Source organism: Sparus aurata, chromosome 22 (genome assembly GCF_900880675.1).
Source record: "Sparus aurata chromosome 22, fSpaAur1.1, whole genome shotgun sequence".
Taxonomy (NCBI): domain Eukaryota; kingdom Metazoa; phylum Chordata; class Actinopteri; order Spariformes; family Sparidae; genus Sparus; species Sparus aurata.
The window spans coordinates 21,105,167-21,129,337 of record NC_044208.1 but is presented as its reverse complement, the minus strand read 5'-3'; the positions used below and the strand labels follow the sequence as shown (position 1 = coordinate 21,129,337).

Sequence of the window (24,171 nt, the reverse complement as noted above, 5' to 3'; positions counted from 1 at the left end):
AATCTGTGTATATGGCTTTTATTGAGTGATGCGAGTGTGTACAAAAGTAGTTTCATTCCTGGAGTCCAGAATACACGTGATACTGTACAAGTTCACACGTCCTTTTGTTGTACAGTATACCAGATTAAAGAGACATAACATCTTGACATTAGTTATTTAAAATCTGGTCCAAATGCATATACAAAGATATCATTCATACTTAAATATCAGCAGCATGTACTGACTTTAAATTTGGTCACAAAATTCACTGTAAAAGTAAACGCAGAGCATTTATACTTAAATATTCAAAAACAGATGTGCTTCAAAGAACAGGCATTATTGTATGTTGCACATGTCATGATATTTATTTATAGTCATTGATTTACATGCTACAATTTCATATTTCATAATAATTGTTACAAACAATACCAAAACCTCTGACTGTTTAGAGTCGATCTTGACACATCGATCTGACAATCCACTGTCCTCGTCATTGTGGTCTCATAATATTAAGTGAGATATGAACTCCACATATAAAAAAAGACTTGAAAAGTTTACTGGACCTTTTGGTTTTGTCATTTTTTTTGCATTTTCAGTCAGGTTACATTTGACAGGCTTAAAAGAGTAAACATTTACCTGTGTTTCGATTTGCTTTACATGATTGCTCCATTTTCTCTGCGGTAAAGCCTATTGTACTTATCACAAGACACATTTTGTATTTACAAAGATTCTGAGCAGATAATAACTCACCAATCACACATAAGAACACGCGTCAATGTCTGAAATGACGGCATCTTCAAAATGATGCCAAAGGACCATCATCAGTCTCAGTATACACACTATGTAGGTTAGCGTACACTTTTTCCCGAGTTGTACACATACAGTGATTTTTCTTTGTAGCATATTTAAACCTGGCAACACACATTTGACTCCAAACTCCACCACAGCTGTGCGGAAATGTTATTCCTAACTGAGGGAAGTGAAAACGTTTACAGTCCACTAGGGGGCCACTGGCTTGGCTAAATTGGCTCTGACCCTGGCTTGGTCAACAGCGTCCAACATGTTCTTGCTGTCCATAGCCAGAGTGTGTGCTGCAGCCAGCATCTGTTTCTTACACTCGTCCTTCAAAGAGGTGATGGCGTTCTGCTGGGCCAGCCGCATCTTGCTGATCAGCTCCGCCATGTCGTTGTTCAGCAGCTTCTGGGTGCCCTCGATCTGCAGAGCGGCGGCGAACAAACATGGGTGGAAGGACACATTTTCATGGATGACATGTCACAGGAGGAAAAGCACAAGTGTAAATAATGAACTGAAGGATGATTTAATTGTGTTTAGCTGCTCTAGTTTCAGTGTCTGGGTCTTAGTATTGTTTATGATGACTCACTGTCACACTATAATGACTTACTGGGACACTTGAATATAACCGAGTCTGCAGCGAAAAACGGCCTATAAAAAAACCTGTAAAATAATATGTAATCTAAATTCATAGACATGGACACTGTCTTTGTGACACTTGTACACATTTTGGTTGAAATTGCTTCAACAAGATTTTCCATCATCAACTGATTGTTGCAGCTCTGCTGTTAGCTGATCGTGTTATTTTGTCCATAAAAAACCTATATGATCATTTATGTACACTTCATTGTCCCCGTGTGTGCATATCCTGCCTCCGTGCCCTCCTTTTTCAAAACACCACTCGTAGCTTACAGTCTGGACTGGTAGCTGCACGGCTAACAACAGCTACTGTTAGCAGTAGTTAGTGGTTACTCTGGTGTTATGCTGCCCCCTATTTGTTGGGAGATTTAGGTAAAGAGGTCAATTTCTTACATATTGCACCTTTGAGTAAGTAAGAAGTGCATCAGATTAAACATTTATCTGTAGCCTGTTTGATGAACTGATAAATATGACTGTAGAAACTGCTTCTGTATGCAAGCTATGGATTCTGGCTGTCCTCACCCACAACAGTAAGCATGAAATGATCAATTCCTCTTTGCTTTCTTCGTGTTTGGGGGGAAGTTCTGTAACTTTTTGTTTCAAGGACAAGTGGCAGCAACAGCATGGGGGGATCAATAGAGACAGTGAGTAAGAAGATGAGAAAACACAGCAAACAAGCTGCAGACAATATACTGTACCTCCGTCCTGACAGACTCGTGTAAAGTGGGCAGTATGTCATCCACACTGCGGATCAGGTCTCGTAAAGCCATCCCAACAGACTGTGGGCCCAGATCAGTGGGGGAGAATTAATCAGTTGCATGACTCAATGGGTTTGGCATAACTTACAATTCATAAACATTAAGGTCCAAGTGAAAAACAGATTTGTCTCAGCGTACCTGGACGAGGGTGATGTACTGTTCCGGCTGCAGCTCGGTGACGTCATTCTTGAGCTGGACAACGACTTTGACCAGGCCCATGACGGACTGGTACACTTTGTCGTCAGAGCGGTCCAGCTCGGCGGTGGGCGCGGGCTGAAGAAAAGAGAACAATGTCTTTTTTAATAATGGAAAATCCTCATTACTTTACACAAAGGACCACTGGACACTATTTAAACTGCACTGAGGCGTTGGTGCCCTTTCAACTACAGGGTAATTTAACTTCTTTGGGGTGACAGGCTTCATTATAACTTCTTCTTTTTTTTTTTATCTTAAAATCAAAGCTAATATAATTAAATGGTCTGAAAAGACATTACAATAAAAAAGCTGAAGAGATATAATTACGTGTGCTGTGAGCCGCGGGGGCTTCTCTGGAACTGCTGAGAGAGAGAGAGAGAAAAGACAGACAGGAGCGTTGAGAGAGGAATAATCATGCTCTGAATTAAAAATATGCATTTGTGGATTTTCTTCAAGCACTCACCATGATCGCTGTCAGCTTCAGGGGACTGAAAAGAATAAGAGATAAATCTTATGAGGACCAGAGAACACAAACAGGCTGTGTGCACTGTCACTGTCAGGATATTTAACAGCTCACAAACACTGTAGACAATAATGCACCAAGGTAATCCAAACAAATCTTTTCAGACTGTACGTGTATAGAGAAGCACAAAGTTTAAAGTAAGACCTTCGCTTGTTTTCATTCACATCGCCGAATATCCCCAAATAAGGAGCGTCGACCAATGTGCCTCTTGTACTTTGGTTGACTGGTGGTGTCCTATATTTCCCATCATGCCTGTGATATCCCCAAAGAACAACACGCAAAGCTTTTGCATTGCGCTGACTGATATACGACTTCAGTTATGATTGTATTGGTTTGCTGCAAATACATAAAAGTGCTTCAGCTGATATACTTAAGGAGGATGGAAAACATGTATTTTTATGAGCCCTTTCTCTTATTCTTATCTCTTATTTCATTAATGAAATGTTTATTTCGAGGCAGAAATGGAACACAATAGATTGCAGGGCGTATAATCAACTGAACATAAGAATAGTTGTGTTTTCATCATCTTAGGTTGAGCCCTTGGTATCAACAAAGGGGGCAAATTGTCTTCCAAAGAGTCGGCCATGTTGCACAATTATGTTTCTACCATGGATGTATAATGAGAACTGGACACGGTGTTAGAGACTGGGCCATATTCATTCCTATAAAAGCTGCTCAGTGGCGCATGTAGGCAAAAAAGTTTGTCCCCGGCTAAGTTCAATAGGGAAATAATCATTCAACTAGGCAGGTAATTTGCTTTTCTTCATGTTATTGGACTGAATGGGTCCAATTATGACAATTTAATGGGGAATATGGCCTTAAAAAACATCTTGCACTGTTTTACAGCCACTTCTTTCACATTGTAAGCTTATGAGAAAAAGGTTTTTTTGGGCCACAGTGCATCACATGGCGTTGTTATTACATTAAGATTGTCCTCAAAGCTTCGCCCTTGTCCATGGCTGCTTGGTTTCAACAGCAGCCTAGAATAAACAAACCAAAGGCGAGTTCTAGAGAGGGCCTTTCGCATCGTAAGTGGTCACTGTAGGGGAGGGTGAGGCGAGGGGTGTTTAGTTGGTTGCAGCAACACCACAAGATGCCACTAAAGCCTACAGACTGGAACTTTGATTAAATATAAAGGAATATGTGCTGTCTAACATGCGGTTTTACCTTTAAAAGTGATTAGAAACTGTCTTAATTGCACTTTCCCTGATTTTCAATTTTATTCATAAAGCATACTGCTGCTGCAAAAGTAAAAAAAAAAAAAAAAAAAGTTTTACACAGCAGAAAAATAAGTTTAAAGCATTAGAACTAGTTTAAATCATGCTGATTTCATTTGGTCACTATGTTACGGGCCCAGATATCTCCAAGAGTTTTAGAGTTGAATCGTCCTTTAATCTAACTCTAAAATCACAGTTTCTATGCGTGGACACTTACCGCTGGGTTGGCATGGTCCTCCAGTCCCATGGGGTCCTGCAAAAGAACAGGTAAGTTCATTTTATAGGATATGGACGTGGACCCCTTCTTTGGAACTGTTACGATTGGAACATTCAATTTAAGACTAGCGGGGAGCCGGGAGTGAACGAGCGGGTTGATATTGTCAAAGGACGCCTCGTTCAGCGTCGCCTCCAGGGCCACATTGAATTCAGAGGGACACAGAGACACAGAGAGGGTTTTGACAAAAGTTAATGACGCTCTGCTTCCCACCAGGAGTCTCTCCTCCTTCGCCAGCCACTTTTTATCCTCCATCATCTGCTCCTTCTGCTGGCGGAGAGTGTCCTGCATGTGCTGCCGCTCCCTCTGCCACAGGCGCTGGGCGTCCTCCTTGCTGTTGGCTTCCACTCGGACAAACTCGCCCTCCTGGTATCACAGAGGTATTCCAGGAGAAAGACGGATTAACATGGCAGAAAGTCTTAATGCATTCTTTAGTGTTGCAGGTTTTATCAACATTGAACATGTGGCACACAACCGAGTCTTTCTTACCCCCATGCTTCGGCGCCGAGGGGACCTGACCGGCAACGCGAGAGTGTTCATGGAGTCGACAGGGGACTGATATTCACACGGGCTGGCCAGGTCAGGCGAGCTGGCACACAACGCCTCGTTCAGCTGCACACAAACACATATATCACAAAATATGAAAAGTAAAGCTTGTAGTCTTGGATGAATCATCTACAGATGTTACCCGGTTTCACTACTGTACCTGAATGTGCAGCCCGATACTGAGCGTGTTCCCAAAGCGCCCCGGTTTCATTCTTGAAGGCTGCAGTAAACATATTGAAGCGATGTATCAAAACACGCACGAACACATCTGAATATTGTAATGTTTCGGCCGAAGGGATTCCCACCTTGGGAGGAGGCTCGTTAAAGTTGAACTTGGGGTCGAAGAATTTGGTGGAGCGCGCTCTGTCCCTCTCTCGCTCCACTTCCTGCTCCTTCTCCATCTTGTGGACGTCGCTGGGAGATGAGCCAACAAGCTACGTCATGTCTCAGTAAAATAGGTATAAACATTTTAAGTGGACGGAAACATTTTAAGTTTTTTTACAGTTTAAAAGCAGACCTCATCCTACACTGAACTTGAGAAGATAGTTGGTGTTAGTTAACACATGATGTGAAGAGCATTTCAGAGTCCTTGCAAAGTCGGCAATGAAACATTCAAACCAGCAGTGAGAGGCCTTTATCTTGACTCGCTGAATCTCCAGGTAAAGTATCTCTGACATCTGTCATCTTTTCTGTTGTTAGACCGTGTATTTTGCTTTTTATTTGGTAGTCTGTCTAATGAGACATTACTGCAAACCAATCTTTCTACCTGACATCATCCGCCATACTGTTGGAGCTACAAACCGACACATAAGGAGCTGCCTTTTGAATGTGCAAAGAAGATACGGAGTTGATATTCATTTATTTTCTGCGGAACATATGTCGATATGTCCTCGGATCAAATTCCTGTGCTCAAGCCAAGTGCTCTAGCGATTTATAAACAACAGCTGAATCTTGTCAGACTGAAGGGTTGTCTAGACTGAGTGCCTAATTGCCACAGGCCTCTTCTCTCGGGCACTTTTTCATTGCTCAGGAATTCAAAAAGTACACATTCTGAGCACCCGTCTTCATTATTCATTTGATGACGGCTCTTGCAGGTCCCTGCAACACAGCACTTCATCGTAGTTATGCACCGACGCATAGGAAACATCACACAGTGGTCCTCCGAACAACATCATTTTGTGAAAGTAAAGCTCCCTTATTTTTTTTTTTTGTTATTTACCTGATCTTGACCACCAGCTCGGTGAAGTTGGGTCTCTCTCTGGGGTCGTAGGACCAGCAGCGGGTCATGAGCGAGTAGAGGGCGGGAGGGCAGTTGTCTGGTTTGGGCAGCCTGATTCCCTGCTCCAGTTGGTTGATCACGTCTCTGTTCTCGAGCCAGAAAAACGGCTGCTGCCCGCAACTCATTATCTCCCACATGCACACAGCTATCGAAGAAACACAGACAAAGGAGAGGCGTCGAGGATGAGTGCAAGTCTGTGCACGTGGCGTTTGTGGAAGTTGAAGGTTAACAGTCCACCTTCTGTCGCCACGTGTTAGCGAGTGTGCTTCTGTGTCACGTGCCCCTAAATAAACATCTCCATCAACGAAACCTCTTTGCGTCGAGGAGTCGTGTCGTACGCTAGAGTATCACAAGCTCACCAAACATCCAGACGTCGCTGGCTGAGGTGAAGCGTCGGAAGTTGATGGATTCTGGTGCCATCCACTTGATCGGCAACCGAGTAACAGACGCTGTAGAGAAAAGGGGAGACATCTCAGTTTTGAACGGCAACATAAACAGGCCACTGAAGTATTTAATGTTCCCCCTTGTCTATCTATTTTGACAAGGATATGTGTGAAATACGAATCCAGTATGTTTACGACTCCTACCTTTGTAGTATTCTTCATCCTCGATGTACCTCGACAGGCCGAAGTCTCCGAGCTTCACGCAGTCCGGACTGGCGACTAACACGTTCCGAACGGCAATGTCTCTGCGAGGAAGACGAACGAGACAGAACAGTTGACACGCGTACAGGTGAAGGTGATAAAAGCGTATCATCACTCAGCTGATAGGCAGGAGTCTTAATATGAACCTCACTGATCGACCTGAATTGGCCTCTCGGTTTTACTGCGGCGCTGCCATGACTGCAGCAGAATATAAATCAAAAAGAATGTTTGCATTTTCCACACAGGCAGAAACTCATTTCCTCTGCTGTGTTCTTTCTTCACGGGAGATTGAATCCACAAGCTGCTGCTTCGCTGCCTGAAACCTGTTGATAACATTCTGTAGAAAACACTCATCTCTCATCAACTTTTCTGTAATTTGTGTGTGCTGGTAAAAAAAAGAAAAACAGTTTGACCCAGCTTTACATTCAGATGCTGTTTCAGCCTTTTGTTAGGGATGCACAATATATATATTTTTTTTGCAGATGTGCAGATATTTCCCAACTCATTTCTGTCTGGTTGCATATGGCGATATATGTACATTTGTTTTCCAAGTAACTGCAGAAAACATCAAGTCTCTCCTGTCCTGGATTAACATATAACTATGCCTACTTTTATCATAATGGCCAGCAGGCAGGTGCAGACAAAAGCTGCTTATTTAAAACATACACATTCACCTTCATCTTTCATTTGATTCATTTGTAAGCTTTATCTGCTGACGGCATGTCATCAGTTTTATGAATCCCCTGCCTTTGTTTTTCTATATTTTTTTCTGGCTACATCTAACGTTGCGACTGTCTTTTTCTTCTCTTGTGACTTACCACTGCACACTAAATCCCAGGAAATTATTTCAAGAAACACACTGAACCTGTAAATCAGCCTGATGGGCCCAGAACATTACAGGTTGTGCCTCTTCTTTTAGGACCCAATTTATCGAAGAGCTTACTCCTCCAGGTTCAGCACGCACAGACTGTACAATCACTATCTTTTCGTACACAAAATCAGCTCAGGTTAGCTGGTCACGGTGACTCAGTGGTTCTGTCAAAGTGACAAAAGTTGTGTGACGCTCTGAACGCGAGGCTTCTGTTTTCTGTGTAGTGTTTTAGGGAACTGTTTCAGACACACTGTAATCAGTCAGCTTGTTCCTTAGAAGACAATGAACTCACAACTTTCATTATTCACAAATATCAAGCCCTCAGTGCCGTGACGTGTTACATAGAGCTCACTTTTTGAAGACATTTTAAAGGGTAACTCCAACAATTTTACGCGTTGAAGTGTGTTTACAGGTCCTTGGGTAATGAAGACGCCGTGTTTTGAAAAGCAGTCCACCGTCCACAAACAAATGATCAAAATCCATACAGTTACAGATATCACCTTTTTTATTCCAATCACTCTTCATCCTTTACACGCCTACATTACCCACAATGCAACTTAGCCACTGAGTCACATCACTGGAGGCAATTTATCAGATTACACGCAGCTTCCTCTGAGCCACAAAAGGCTTCATACTTCATATAGTGGTACTCTCCAAGACCCGTTAACACACTTGGTGGCATTACCCTTTAATGTGCATTATGCTCTGTGTTATCAGTTTTCCCTGTAATAAAAAATCTCACAGACAGAAGCAATAGCGGTGTCTCCCGGATATAACAACACAAGCCGGCTCACCTGTGCACCATGTTGACCCCTTCGAGGTAGACGAGAGCTTTGCAGATCTGCAGGCTGAACAGCACCAGAGTGATGTTTGTCAGTTTGCTCTGGTTCTGTGTCAGGTAGTTTCCCAGCTGCAAAAACATCGAGCGAGACATGAGTTCACTTCAAGAGCCTCCGCCACACTTCAGTGCACGAGGCTACTAGCTGCGACATGATCACACAGCGTGATCGATGACGTTAAGACTTGCACTGACCTCTCCGTACTGATACAGCTCCATGACGATCCACACTGGATCGTCCTCGATGATTCCAATCAGCTTGACGATGTGCTGGTGATTGAGGTTCTTCATGATCACTGGCAAAACGCACGGAGTCCACAATGTTACCATCAGAGTTATCCACATGACCGTTGTTTCATCGTTTTCGGCACATGTTTCTGATTACCTGCTTCACTCATGAACTTCTCCATCACATCAGGTGAGCAGTCTTTGCAGGTCTTCACCGCCACATTAACTCTGTCGCCATTCTGTCCGGTCAACAGCCGAAAAAAGACATTTTAACAGAAAGTAGTGCAAGCAAGCATGCATCACTTAGAATAATTGTTAATGGACACGGTTGTGTCAATGGACAGAAAATAAATCTGAAACTATTTTGACCATTGATTATTCTTCACTTTTCAAGGGAAGTACCAAACATTTTTTGGGTTACAGCTTCTCGGTTTGGAGGATTTGCTGCTGTTTTTCTTTCTTTTTCTTGTCTTATGTGATGGTAAAGTGTAACTTTTTGGGGTTGTGGTCAGTTGGTCAGACAAAATAAGCAATCTGAAGACCTCGACCTGGAGTTGACACACTTGTGACAGGCAGTTTATTCTATCCTCTGACAATTTATAGACCCAATAATCAATCAATAATGAAAATAATTGTTACTTTCAGCTCTGCAATATACTTTATTCTATTATACTACACCATACATGTAATTCAACTCAGCATGTATTAAATAATGTTTACTACATGCTTTATCCAGCTAGTTATTTAAAAGCTGCAATATTCAAGAACTGGACATCTGGTAAATTCACACACCAAACCAACCAAGGGCACTGCATGTTTCAATAGACACTGCCAACTGCAGCTGCTGTTAGCTAGTTAGCTCAGTTAGCAGTGCAGCTAGTGGTCCAGCGTGGGAGCTCGGAGCGTCAGGTCCGTGTTGGTCTTGTTGACGCCACTAGCACAGAAGCGTTGGCAGAGGCTAGCTGGTTAGCATGCTAACGTTATTATTTAAAAATGTTTTAAACTAATATCTTACAAGGAATTTTGTTGATATTAATTTGATTTTTTGTTGCAGGGACCGCATGAAGATTAGCGATCACCTTCTGGAGTTTAATGGGAATCCTGATCAAGAAATCCCGAAGTGTGACCACTGGCAGCATTTAGACTTCAACAATCTTTATTCCTCTTATCTATATTATAATTTATGGACAGTTTTATAAACAACATATTCATATATAATAATTACTTTGACTAGGAAGATACACTTACATCTTTTTTGTAAATTCCTTCGTAGACTTCCCCGAAAAAGCCCTCGCCGAGGATTCTTCCCAGCTCAATGTCACTTCGGTCGATCCCGTACTTAACAACTACAGAACGAGAATCACATTCACGAAATTCAAGAGCGAGTTCCCTCAGTTACTATTCTTGCGGAAGACGTGAACGCAAACTTTCAACAAACCTGATCTTGGCCTTTCATCCAGAATCTCACAATAGATATCCGACCCTGAAAATACAAGAGAAAGAGTTTGTTTTCTTAATCGTAACCTCATAGCTTCGATTAATGAAGTAATTAATTAATGAATTAAGAACATGATATGTGTTGCTTTATATGTGGAGCTTGTGTATAAGTAAGAACACTGTCTGCTCACCCATGCTGTGTCTGATCGTGCTGTCTCTGCTGCTCCAGAGAAAAGACAGAATGAGAAAAAAGCCCTCATCATAAATTCTCAAATTATGGCTCCTCAGAGCGCCGACAGGATGATTCACTGAAGCGGCCTTTCTCATCAATAACTCTAACTTCTCATTTCATATTACAACCACAGAGGGGATGAGTACAGTGTGGACTCAGCACCTGCACTGACGCTCTGAGAGGTCACAAATCACTCAGAGCTGTACAACGGCCAAAACCCACTCACCTTGTTGGGATCTCAGGGAGGGCAGTCCGTGCGTTGGCATCTAGAGAATGACATGAATTAGTATTTATAATTCAGATTTTGTTAAAACGGCTTCACACAGGCTTTACCGCTTATACTCCTGCTGTTTACTGTAGTAAGCTTTAACCACAGCCATGTTGAGAAAACAAAAAGAGGAAGTAGCTGCGCCGTACAAACCTTTGTTTGGTCTGTAGATTACACTATCGTCCGTGTCTTTCTCAATCCGACAGTACCCATCAATCAGGTCCATCATGTTCTCCGCCATGGGGACCGTCGCCACATTGATTGATAGGCGCTATCAGAAAGGGAGTGACAATGTGAGCATGGGTGCCGGCTCTAATCTCCTATGCAAACACTCTCTGTAGTAAATACACTACTTTATTCTAATCATGTGTGATGTAACATTATTCAACAGTGTTGTTGTGGCGCTTACTTGTCTGGCCCCCTCCACGTCCATGTTAAGGAGAGCCTTGCCGTCGCTCTGAGACAAACACTGTATCCTCTTGATCTGTTTGAAGTCGGCTAGAAAAACAGGCTGAGGCACAAAATCAATTTTAAGATATTTGTTCACATAAATGGACTGCGTTTGTTGGGGAAATTACTGGAAAATGTGGTCATTCGCTTTCTTGCCTGAGTTAGGTAAGAATACTGAATCCCTCTCATGTCTGTACCATATCTGTGAAGCAGTCAGTTAGCCTAGCTTAGCATTAAAAACTGGAAAAGTAACAAGATCTGCCTACCAGCACCTCTAAAGCTCACCAAGTTGTTTATGTTGCTTGTAGTTTCAGTGGTACAAAAAACAATCTACAAATTTAAAAATGATGGTTATATGTGTGCTTACCGCTGAATTCTTCTGTGTGCGTTGGCGAATTCCCCTCCCACCGATGACCAGCTCCACAGACAGACTCCAACCTTGCTGTTGACAAGTGAGAACGGTTAAGTGTTTCGTAAAAATCCACGTGAGCAGGGGCGGAATACGGTCTGGATCACAGTGTCGATACTCACCACGAGCTCGCAGGGGAAAACCTCTTCGTCGTAACTGTTGAAATCTTTGAGGGTCTCAAAAAACCTGACCATGCAGTCGTCCTCCTTGAGCGTCGCGTACTGCTGAAACGTTTGCTGGATCAACTTCCGTAGCTGCCGTGACTGAAACGCAATCAAATATTGTGAGTAGTAAAATACGCGTGTGGCTGTCTAGGCGTCAAGAACTGAAATCATAGCTTACCTTCATGCTGTTAATGAGCTGTGGAGGAAAGAAAAGGTCCAGGCCCACTTCTTTTCTTCATTTATAAAGCAAAAGTCAGGGGAAACAAATTTAAACCATGCCAGATTAAAACATCATAAAACAACACCCTACAAGTCAACTTTTATTGAAGAGAATGTAAATCAAGCTGCTCCGGCAAATTCATGAAAAACCGAAACTCACTCTAGCAGCTCAAAGTTGGACTTCTTCTCTAGACCTTTTGCATTCATGTCTTTGTAGAACCTCCTGTTAAAGAGAGAAAAAAGAAAGAAAATAAATCAAAACCGTCTCAATAAATCGAATGAAATTACAAGTTGGACCAGCACGAACGGACTAACGGGAGGAACGCAGTGACTCACCTGATCTCCAGACAGCCGAGCTGCAGCGCCATCCCGTCACTGACCTTACTTGCGTGATACTGCATGTAATCATTGCGCACCTGCAGTCGGAAAAGGACAATATAAAGTCCATTAACTCTGGACTAAATACACTTGAACGAGTATTATTTTGCCTTTCTGCAGGATCAAATGGTCTTCAGCAGCCTGGTACCAAACATGTTGCGTCCACACACAGTAATGATATACATAATTATTTGTAGATTTGACACAAAAAGGAGTAAATGAAAAAACACATTAAAACACTGGATAAGAATCTAGTACTAATCTCTAATGTTGTATGAGAACAATACTTCTTATTGCTGAATATCCATCTGCAAAAATATGAAAAGAACAGGTAAATTCTTTATGAGCCAAAAAGTTACCTGTTGGTAAAAATACACTAACGTAGATCGGTCGTCTTTGAATTTTTCCAGGAAATTGACAGGAACGTATCGGATACGAAGGTCGTACCTGCAGAAACACCAAGCAAGTTTATCAAATGACACTGTTAATTTTTTTCCTTTCCTTCAGTGTTTTATATACGTTCTTATGTATGCATGTAAAAGATCTTCAAAGTTAAAAAGCTCAAAGTCTGCGCCAACAGACCAACAAGGTGCTCCAACACCTCATCAGTACTCTTGCTTTTAATTGACTTTGTGACACCATGCCACACATTTGCATAATTAATGCTTAACTAGATTTCGCACAGTCGCTGTTGTTGTTAGCATTGCTTGCTCAGGCGTGTGTGAGCTGACCAATCGGAGGAGACTGGGTGTCCGGGATGGGGGGGCCTTAAAGAGACAGGAGCTAAAACAGAGTACAATGCTTCTGCACTGGACAGTCTGAGAAAACTGATGTAGTTTTTGAGCATTAAAGCATGTAAACACATTTCTTGTTGTAATTCTTGAAGTTAATGAGCACACTATGTCTCCTTTAACATACATCTCATCATCTCAACAGATCACATTCAAACACTCACTCTACAAGATAAAAAAAAAACTGATACAAACATCTGAAAACGATCTTTACCTCCACTCAGCTTCCACGTGATGGCTCTCGTAGCGTTGCTCCACCTCTCCGACTGTCAGGTCTGGATGCAGCCAGTGAAGTTCTTCTGACTTCAGGTGCTTCAGCAGGAGACCGTAGCATCCTGCGTGTTGGATGTTTGGCCCCAATCGACCGCTGATCAGAATCGAACGAATAATGGCCTGAAGCAGAAAGGAGAGTGAGCAACTTTGAAACTTTTATCACAAACTTTTAGCCCAACATTTATTGCACTTTGTGGATATACTGGTTTCTTCTTTAGCACTGGAGACAACATGTTAAACTTTTATTTTTGGCTGTTGCTGCACACTCAGAGAGGGAATATGAGTAGTTGTGCGTTGCTCAAGAATTTATCATCTTCCCTGGATGTTACGGATGCCAAATTAAACACATCTCTGGCTCAAATACAAAACACCACCTTCAAATCCGTAGTCTCTTTATCACAGCCTTCTGACACATCACCACCCTTTCCCCCCCCCCAAAATTTTTTTAAGATGACTCTCACCCTAATTTGCCAGGAGCTGTCACATTTCACCAGCTTGAAGTTCTTGCCCAGGTTGTTGTTGGTGCAGAAGCACACTTTGAGAATCTTGACGGACCCTTCATCCCCAGTGAAGTTCAGTTCGGGGGACTCTACCCTACTTTCTCTCGGACTGGGCACCTTCCAGCCCATGGTGTCTCCGGACATCACCTCATACATCGTCACGGTTGTGTCGGCACCATCATATCCAAATCATCCTTCAGACGGACAGAGGGGAAAAAGACTTTAATTAAGATTTTAAAATGATTAGCGAGGCCTCAGTGGTCTACGTCCTGATCCTTAGCTGGTAATCTTGAACCCTAAAGAAGGAAAATTAGAAAAAGGAAATCTGTTTTTATATTAAAGTTCAGGTTTCAAGGATAGTGGCCGGTAAGAAAGTGTCAAAAGTGTCTTTAACACAACAGTACACACTGTTCTGTGACTCGTCTCATCGTAGAACAAAAGTCACGCTGAGCTTCACGTCGATGCTCTGATCTCGTGCCACGCGGTGTCTGACTCACGCCATTTGACTTCGCAGATCCGTCGATTACATTCTTTCCTAACCATGATTTCAAGTGAGGGCCTGTGTGATTCATGAAGCAGAAAACTGTGACAGTGTGCAGACTTGTATCATCTATGTCAAGAAAGCTCTAGAAACTATAGAAGGACATTCGGTTCCTGTCCCTGAGCGCACATTTAACTTAAAATTCCTTACACACCCGCTAAAAAGAAGGAAAAACGTGGAAGAGGAATCTTCCTGTCAACAGCCTGACGGGGAAGACAAAATGTCTTAGACCCAAACACCCGGATATATTTGTAACCGAACGACTAGTGAATAGCTGAGAGATGACTAACCGACCCATGCAGTAGCTCCTCTGCTGAGCCGTTATGCAACTTGTGTTGATTCATCCTTAAGACAACAATCTGAGGTGAGAAAACTCCAAAAGGAGCGGGAAAGCAGCTTTTCTGTTCTTCCAAAAGCAAAGAATTCACATTTTGGGAAATACTCCAATCCTTTTCACACAGCCGCTGCCAAAATGTTAGATAAAGGGACTGATAGCATATCTGTCCTTTCAGTATTAAACACACAACAAGGAACTTTTTACCGGTTATCTTCATCTCATACTGATGCCTCTTGATGACTTACATAAGCAAACCAGACCAGCAGCGAGAGTAACGGGGGACAGGCTATTTGTATATAGTGATTCTTAATGCCACCCCACAGGGTCGGATTCTGAAAACTGAAAAATTAATTATGACTGAGCGCTGAGGATTCATTGAGGAGTCTCAGCTTGAGGGAAGAAGCTGTTCTGTAGTCTGAGGGGACAGCAGCAGAACAACTGGCTTATGTACCTCGCTATTAGCTTATTGTTATGAAGACATTAATCAAATCAAAATGACCGTTAGGTGCAGATCACACAGACTTGGTGTTCCTGGTGCGGCCACTTTTAAAATGCCTCGGAAAAACCGTCACTTTGGACAAAACAGCGTGGAGCGCTGTCGCTTTTGTCCACAGGAGGCGCCAGAATCAACACAACATTTAAGTTCTTTGTAGCTGCTTTAAGCTCGAGTCATGGTTAGCTTAGTATAGCTTAGCTTAAAGACAGGAAACATGAGGAAACAAGCCATCCTGGCTCTGTACAGACAAAAAAAAATCTTCCAGCATTTAAATCTGAATATGTTATCAATATCTTCAATCTTGTTAAGTAAAGACTTATAGATAACAGCAATTTTGCCAGTTTGTGGTTATGGTGGGCGTGTAGCAGATCATTTTCACCTCAGATCGACTTTTCCTGAAGTCACCATGAGGTCACTTTCACACCCCTAGTTTTGAGAAACAGCTCCTTCCTTTCACACGATACTAAAAATAATTCTGCTAAATGTTTGACACCTCTTTTGCAAAATGACTTACTCCTTCACCGTGCAACAACTATCTATTTATTTATTTATATATTTATTTATTCACTCATTCACTGCATTATAACTGTTTATTATACATCAGTTTATTTGTTTGTTGACTCAGTCACTGCACTTGAACTGTTTGCTTATTTATTCATTTTTGCACAACCACTGTTTATTTGGGTCTTTCCTCTGGCTAGAAGCTACTTCTCTGCGGATGTATTCTTTTTTCCTTATCGATTTATAGTTTTGTTGTGTCCTTTTTATACTATTATTGTGAGAGGGTGAATTGGTTACCTCTGCACAGAGCCAGGCTTGCTTGTTTCCTCCTCTTTCTGGTCCGTGTGCTAAGCTAACCGCCTCCTGGCTCCAGCTTTAAATCTAACACACCAACCTGTGAGTGAGCGAGTGGCATCGATTTTTCTCATCTACCTCTCGGGTAGCAAGTATTTCCCAAAATGGCGAACTATTCCTTTAACAATATAAACACCTCACATGAAAAACACCCCGGCGGCAGTGGGTCCTGCTCCGACCACTCCGCCTTAAACAAACATAGTGATGGTTACTGGAGATCGTAGAAAGAAAAAAATAAACTTCAGCAGCAGCTGCAACCACAGCCGCGAAATGCTCAACAGGAAACACTCAAGTGAAATCTTATCGCTGGATTAAAAAAAAAATATTAAAAACTGAGAACTTGCACGCACTTTGAATGAACTTTCAGGCTACATCTGACATTGAGAAGGGCAGCGACCCCAGTGATGCATCAGAATAAAAAAGATCAGCAAAAAAAAGCTTGTCTGGAGCCGCTCTCACCTTAAGGACCCTGACACAAGTCCACCTCACCCCCTCACATTAATATTCTGGCCTGACAATCAAACATCTGAGGGCGTGTTGACTCAGTAAACAGAGCAGTAGTGGGCTAAATACTTCCAAAACAACCTTGACAACACGCCTCGCTCCGAGTTAGAGAGTCTGCCGGTTACCCACCTCACAACGGCGTCCGTCAGAGAAGTGCCCTTTGGCTGTCACAACGTGTTTCCCTCACAAACGAAGCATCACGCTGCGAGTCTGCTGTGAGGGAGCTGAGCTGTGTTGGGTTTTTTTCCTCTCAGGGCTTTTTCTGCTGCCGCTGGACGGGGGTTGTGTTTTGTTTAGCCCGAGGCCATGAATTCCCCAGCAGGGCCTTGTGGGAGTGTTTGTGTGTGTGTGTGTATAGTGAGAGAGAGAGAGAGAGAGAGAGAAAGAGAAAGAGAGAGAGAGAGAAGATAAGTGTGCAGCACGGCCGACATGTTGCACCATCACCTGGGTGTGGGAGGCCTGACGACGGGGGGGGGATTGAGGAGGTGAAGTTTAAGAGAACTTCTAAGATAAGAAGACATCCACGAGATTACAGTGCGTGCGGAGGTGTGGATACACAAAAACATTCTCTGGCTCGTGTGGAGGAAGTGATGAGTAAACCCAGTGACATATATTCATGGCGGATTGCAACATGCGCTCGGGTCACACTCTGAAACCAAAATATTTGCACGCACCACGTCTCTAAGAAGAATGACGGAAGACAGAGAAAGACGGTGGCTTGTAAACGGCCCGTAACGCAAATAGATAAGATAGGTGAGGTATCGTTGAGGAAAAAGTGCTGTAGCGGTTGTGGCGCAGCTCTGAACACCGTTGAATGACCTCTGTGCTCCTTCAGGTAACAAGAGAGTGAGACTTGAATTTAGGTTTTTAACGCTTAAACACTAAAACACTGAACAATGGGGCACAGAAGCAGAAGGACAGAGCCTGGTTTAGAAATACGGCTGAGTAGAAAATCTAAACTCACCTTTTTTGTGGCAGACATTTTGACTTGTGACAAACAGGAAAATATTACAGTAATTGTCCCATTATGTGTCCTTCTAACACCTAATAATGTCCTGAAAAATGGCGTTTGTGCTGAACCTGATCGAAAATGTAACGAAACCAAATGAGGTGAGAACTTTGTATAAAAAAATTAAGTTATTACAACATCAATCAGGATATTTGACACATTACTGGTCACATAAACTGGCAATTGCTCTTACTTATTCTATAAAACAAGAGCGAACAGACGGGCGTTTACTCGATGGAGGACGCTCCGGTGTTGTGTCAAAGTCTGCTCCCTTGTCTGATATGTGTTTCCTCCTATGACTTGAACATGAGACCGAGCAAAAGCAGCTTTCTTGCTACTACAGTAAGTAACAAAACCTGCCCACTTCTTAATACAACCAGGTGGTTTACTATTTAATTTTTAGGGTTTCTGGGTCAAATTGGGATTGTTAGGGTTCTTTTTTTAGGCTTTGGATGGTTGCCAGGCTGCTAGCCGTAGCCGTGTTGCTAACACTATGTTCCCCAGGGAAACACTAGTAGCTAGTAACGTTGTGCAAATTCACTTCATTTCACAAATTCAAACCACTTTTTTGGTCATTTTACAGTGGGAGGAAATTACTACATTATCCGGTGCTACGGTTCTCACGGAGTGGGCGAGCATGCACGTTACCAATCCCTGGAACTCGCTCTCCCGTCTGAAATACAGGCATCAATGATTTTTTATTAACCACACCTCTGCTCTTTCCTGCATTGACATGTCGGGACGACTACTGAGAAACAATTCATTACCACAAAAACGCGTCACAATGTGTCAGCAGACTCAGCGCTGAATAAGCGAAACCTGTCGTTACCTAAAATTGCAGCCGAACCAGAGTAGAGTAAAAGACTTGTCGATTAGCCAAATGACATCAAGTTTATTGGTGACAATTCAGTAAAATCAATCGTGTTGAGTCATTCTCCTCAGAAAAGTGCCAAACATTTCCTTGATCCTTCTTCTTTGCTGCTATTTAATCACTCCTACGTGATTCTGATCTGACAGGTGATCGGAAGATCTCACCTCGGAGGCGTGATGGACACGTGGTAGAACAAACAATTACCAAAAATCCATATTATTATAGATATTATAGCTTCCTTTACGCAGCATTTAACAATCAAGACGTTTGGTTGATCTTGCTAAATATATAAAAAAGGGGTTTTGTAGAAAATACATGCTTATACATCTGAAAGAAAGGTTCCTGAGCCGTGGAGTCCAAAGTGTCTCAAACAATCGCCCTGGTTTGAACAAAAGCGACACTTTCCAAGCTCGCCGTGTTGTTGTCTCTTTCTAACACAGTCATGCTGGCACTTGAGTTGTTATGGTAACCGTAAGTGATCCCGGGGGGGAGATTTTTATCACAAACCGAGAAACCGAGGTGGAGCGAGCAAACTCCTCCAGCACTCAGCCACAACAAACACCGCAGCGGGACGATAAATAGGAGTATTCAGCACCCAAACATTTCATCTGGATTAGGAGTTATTTCTGTCATTCTTCCTATTTCTGAGCCAAGCGCAGTCAGAAATGTCCATAATCTACTGGGGAGATGTCTGGAGGTGAATGACAGAGACCGACTTGGGGGTGACAAATGAGAACAAAATTCCCCAGAGAGAAGAAACACACTTCAACAAGGCCGCACTTGAGAGAAAGAGGAGACTACCTTGAAAGAATTCTGAGACATTTTGCAATACAGTTTTAGAGAAAGAAGTCTCACCGCACGCAGCTGGGGAAGTGCCTGCAAAAATGTTAACCGCACTACAAGCTCTTGGTTAGAGGCTGTTTCTCTTTTTTTTTTTGGTTTGGTCATCATGTGGGCTGAGCTCTTAGCAGGAAACTGACTTTTTTCTCGTAATATCATTTGGCTTCCTGCACAGTTTAACATGAATGATGGACAATTTGATTAATGTGCAAACTAACTGCATATCCACCACATGGTTATCCATCTATTAGCTGCCAGGCTGTTTTGATACTGCGGCTTTGCTGCTCCTTATAAATCAGTCCATTCAGAAAGTTCCTACTAGAGCTGGACTGATAGATCTGCCAGGGACAATTAGTCGATTAATTAGTGATCAATACTTGATGACTGACATGTGGAGAAAAGGAGGTGGGGATAAAAACCTTCAACGGTGTGATCAGTGGACGACCTGCTCGCTAAATTACAAATCCTTACTGCGGTGAAGGCAGGCGGTTGGTTAGATTTAGACATGAGGAGGGACGATAGGTCAAGGTCAGGGTAATATGTCATGGTAGACCAATCAGAGGCAGAGGCGGGATGCGTATACACATTTGCCGCCTGCTCAATAATCAACTGATTTGTTAAAGCAAAAGTGTCAAAGTTTTTAATGAGGGATTTTCTGCTTTTCTCTGCTCTTGTAAATGTAAAGTCACCATATTTAGGTTTTGGCTCATTAGTCATACAAAACAAGGATACCAACCATAAAATGTTTTCTGGAACTAGTGTGATATGGCATTTTTTTCCACAATTTTCCGGCATTTTAAAGGTGCTCTATGCGACAGTTTAAATGAGATTGAATGAATGATATATAAAGTGCTACCATGAATGACCGTGGCTGCACCCCTTAACTTGTCGCCTGATAAGTAACAAGAATTTGCAGCGCAGAGATGGCGAGCACGGTTAGATGTCAATTAGAATCGTGTCGTTGTTGTCCACAAGAGAGCGCTGACAAGTCGATATATCAGCTGCGAAATGTCCGACTTGTTAACTGTAAGCACATTTGTCGTTATCGGACACTTCACTTGTACAAGTATCTGTATCCCTCATCTGACAATCCCTCATCAGAAAAACAACCATCTAGTCGACTTTTAAAGCAGCTTATTACGAGCCATGTTGATTTGTCTCGTTTGGCAGCAGCCTCTAGTGGCTGTAGCAGTTATTACAGCAGTAAAGAAGGTGGTCGGGCGAAGCAGTTAAAGCGAAACTCTCGCCAAAAAGCAACCGAGGCTTTATTTGGGATTGAATATGAGTCAAACCTTCGTGTAAAAGCATGATTACGACGAAAGAGGCACTTTTAAGATTTAGCGTAGTTTCGGTTTTGGGCACGTTAATTTTGAACGGAGCGCATGGGGCAAGACATGCTAGCAAAAAAATTGCTATTTTTAGAACACTAAGAAGGCTCGACACAACATGAAACTTTGCTCGTAGCATCACTAGGGTCTCTACTCATGAGCAAGAACATTGAGAACATTGTTTGTGTACACAGAGTTTATGAAAAAGAAGGTTTATGAACTACTCACGTTAGCTGCTGCACCTCCTGCGCGTTGCCGTCATGGCAGGCAAAAAGTGTTGATCCCTGAGTGCGTCCTGACAGGCACGCTTGAGGAGCGGTTCACCATTACTCTCCTGCCTGTCAGGTCGCACTCGGGGATCAAAACTTTTTGTCTGGCATGACGGCAACGCGCAGGAGGTGCAGCAGCTAACGTGAGTAGTTCAAAAACCTTCTTTTTCATAAACTCTGTGTACACAAACAATGTTCTCAATGCTCGTGTTCATGTGTAGAGACCCTAGTGATGCTACGAGCAAAGTTTCATGTTGTGTCGAGCCTTCTTAGTGTTCTAAAAATAGCGATTTTGATGCTAGCATGTCTTGCCCCATGCACTCCCCGTTCAAAATTAACGTGCCCAAAACCGAAACTACGGTAAATCTTAAAAGTGCCTCTTTCGTCGTAATTATGCTTTCACACGAAGGTTTGACTCATATTCAATCCCAAATAAAGCCTTGGTTGCTTTTTGGCGAGAGTTTCGCTTTAAAGGGCATGAAAGTCAGCATAGAGAGGAAGTCGGGGACGGATGGCGGTGTCAAACGAGCGCAGGCATTTCTCCCAGGAGGCCGCTGTGTTACGTCACGCACATAAGTGTAGTAACACCGGTACGTTTGTAACAGAAGTTTCATAACTCACACAGTTATCTTAACCCAAGCCACGCTGTTTTCCGAAACCTAACCACGTAGTTTTTCTCACCTAAACCCGACCAAACTGCGAGCACACGACAAAAGTCCGATACACCTGTTGCCGGTTTCGTAATCATTTTGGGAGTGACTGACCATCAACCTGCTCGGTCGTTGAGGTATGAGGACGTGCTGCTAACTGCCTCAAAAATAGCTCCAGTGTCAATCAGGCTACAGTTTCCCTACACAGGTACAACCTCTGGCTGTCAAAGCAAACTGCATAGTGGTGCAATGGAAGACACTCTTGTCTTAGCGAGAATCTGTCATGACACGCAGCGCTGACTGTGTTAAAACCCATTCCACCGAGAGGTGTCAACACATGCTGATTCTGGGTAACAACTTTACGCGGAAAACTGGTGTCGTGCTTTTACGAGACTGTATTTTTCTCCCTCAAAGGTAATCTGAGAAGATTATGTTTTGGAGATAAATGATCTTGGCTTGTATAACCAAGTGAATCAGCTGGAAATCTGGGCTATCACTGAATAAAACAACTGCGTCTTATAAAAGCTGTGAGGAGAAACTGCAGGAGTTAACAGAGGAGCCTCTTTTCCTGGTTTCCAACAGAAGGCGGGCTCTGCGGTCTCAGCAGCGCTCTGCTGAGGGGGGGTCTGCATAACGCAACGTCATGACCCCGGGCACTGGAATGTGGCTCGCTCGCTGCTCCACCTGCACAGACATGCTGTGATAATGAACAACTCCTCTCTCTCTCTCTCTGTGAGAGGAAAAAATGGATGTTTGCGCTTCACATTGATCGCCTTGAAAATAAACCCCACACATTCAAGCATTGTAAAGCAGGGTTTCACATTCTGCACGGTCCTGGCAAGGACAAACAAATCTCATTTTTTAAAACAAGGATAACACATGTTTTAAGAGCAGGTTGAACACTGAACGCGCACCTTTGACGTGTAAATGCAGCTCTCCTCTGTTTATAACCTCTAAAGAAATGTGGGCCCTTGTGAGTGGGACTGGCTTCATCAGGCTCCAACTGAGCAGAATTCAGGGAGGGGGAAGAACTCTGCTGAAAATAAAAACACATACATCTGTTTACCTAGTGATCAACTTACCTGATTCTGATTGAATTCCGTCCCCAAAGAACCAAAAAAAAAAAAAAAAAACAGCTGGACACAAAGCGTTATTCCTCCCGGAGAGCTCGGGGCCTGACAGCTCGTGTCTCTCTCTCGCAGCTGGCCACTCCCTCACCTGTGCAGCGGTGCAGTCAGGTGGGCCCACTTCCTCATGTCACGAGTCTCCAGGAGGAAAAAAAAAACTAAAAAACATGGCGGACTGCCCCCTGCAAAGTTAAAGTTAAAGTCACAACGCATTAAAACAATATGTCTGTGTGTGTGTGTCTGTGTGTGTGCCTACTCTCGTCAGACTCACGGATGGTTATGAAATGATATGGCAAAAGCTTTTCTAGTTGCAAAACGCCCCCCTGAAAAGAACTCTTGTGTAACTTAAGTTCTTCAGCAGAAATACGACTTTAACACAATGAGGGGTTGTTTTGGTTCAGTGCCTGGCACTTTCGTTTTTGCTTTGCTCCTCCATCTGTACCTTTACACGCACCATTTCCTTCTATTTTTCAGTCATTAACCGCTGTAATGGCCGTTATACTGGTGCAATAGCACCGCCTGGGCGGCAGATGGCGCTGCAAGCTAAACAATGATAATGATAATAATCAAAATAAATAAACTTTCAAACCCAGCCTTTTTTTTTTTTAAACTGCAAGCTGTTATGTAGTACTACAATTGAAAGAGTGCATGTAATATTAATAATCAGTAATATTTTCTTTATTTTTTATTCTGTGAACAGTATTCCCTGCAGAAGAAGGCCTACAGTGACCAACGATTGAGCGATAAATTGCAGACATTAAGACAAATAACTATTAAAGAAAGAAAGACATGAAAGTTTTATCTGTAGTGTCCTACTAATAGTTGTATACTTAAGTTCATCATCAGAGGATGTTGTTAGAATTAGGTTTCCTTTTCTGTACGTTTTTAGCACCGTTGCTACACAACCACCAGCTGTGGTGCATTTGAAATCTCTCTGACAATATCATGGTGTAAAAGTAATGCATTAAAAGTTAAATCCCATCCAGCTGAACGTAGAGAAATATTATTTGCAAAAGTATCACCAGTGAAATTACTCATAATGTAGCAACACGGCTCCAGTGAAGGTCATATTTTATTTATCTATGAGTCTACATGTTAGTGTGTGTGTGTGTGTGTGTGTGTGTGCACAAGCTGTACAAAGAAAATTCCCCTTAATAAAGTTGTTTGAATCTGATATCAGGATGTTTAAAGGGCCGGTTCGTAAAAAAGAGGGGGAACTGTAATGTGGTGGGGCACCTAAAATGGGAGTCTTTAGAGTGTATACCTCCACCAAAGCCCATCAGCCCCCATGTGTACTCTCTCATAGATACCAGCCACCTAAATACACCTGATTTGTTCCATCAAAAGCCAGGTATTGTTGCCTGAGAAATTAAGGGAAATTTTAAAAAAACACCTTATCATGCAACACTAAACGAAGTGACAAAATATTCCTGGATCCAT

At 42.7% G+C, this 24,171-nt stretch overlaps 1 protein-coding gene across 4 annotated transcripts; it reads right to left on the bottom strand.

Moving 5' to 3' along the window:
- Nucleotides 1–2: 2 nt before the first annotated feature.
- On the bottom strand, nt 3–22,896 carry ptk2bb (protein tyrosine kinase 2 beta, b). Of its 4 annotated transcripts, none has more exons than XM_030405405.1 (31): nt 22,687–22,890; nt 13,866–14,098; nt 13,346–13,524; nt 12,700–12,787; nt 12,299–12,378; nt 12,123–12,185; nt 11,922–11,976; nt 11,702–11,842; nt 11,538–11,612; nt 11,130–11,231; nt 10,874–10,991; nt 10,679–10,718; nt 10,412–10,440; nt 10,222–10,266; nt 10,032–10,129; nt 8,941–9,022; nt 8,751–8,851; nt 8,512–8,627; nt 6,790–6,890; nt 6,562–6,651; nt 6,143–6,347; nt 5,229–5,337; nt 5,084–5,143; nt 4,867–4,989; nt 4,591–4,743; nt 4,321–4,356; nt 2,827–2,851; nt 2,691–2,725; nt 2,307–2,441; nt 2,109–2,189; nt 3–1,194 (listed from the first exon to the last, which is right to left on the bottom strand). In XM_030405405.1, exons 2-31 carry the CDS (start codon nt 14,058–14,060, stop codon nt 979–981), a joined length of 2,976 nt encoding a protein of 991 aa, XP_030261265.1. In that variant the 5' UTR covers nt 14,061–14,098; nt 22,687–22,890; the 3' UTR covers nt 3–978. The 4 variants fall into 4 exon arrangements, with proteins under 4 accessions (XP_030261265.1, XP_030261266.1, XP_030261263.1 ...); XM_030405406.1 differs by having other exon boundaries at nt 2,691–2,722; XM_030405403.1 differs by having other exon boundaries at nt 4,321–4,743; nt 22,687–22,896.
- Nucleotides 22,897–24,171: the final 1,275 nt, after the last annotated feature.

Excerpts from the sequence above, each read along its gene's own strand:
- ptk2bb (XM_030405403.1), bottom strand. The coding sequence starts at position 14,060 with ATGTATGAGGTGATGTCCGGAGACACCATGGGCTGGAAGGTGCCCAGT. Across the intron at positions 12,379-12,699 it reads TAGTGTATTTTTACCAACAG|GTGCGCAATGATTACATGCA; the intron begins GTAACTTTTTGG and ends TTCCGACTGCAG. Across the intron at positions 12,186-12,298 it reads CTCGGCTGTCTGGAGATCAG|GAGGTTCTACAAAGACATGA; the intron begins GTGAGTCACTGC and ends TCTCTTTAACAG.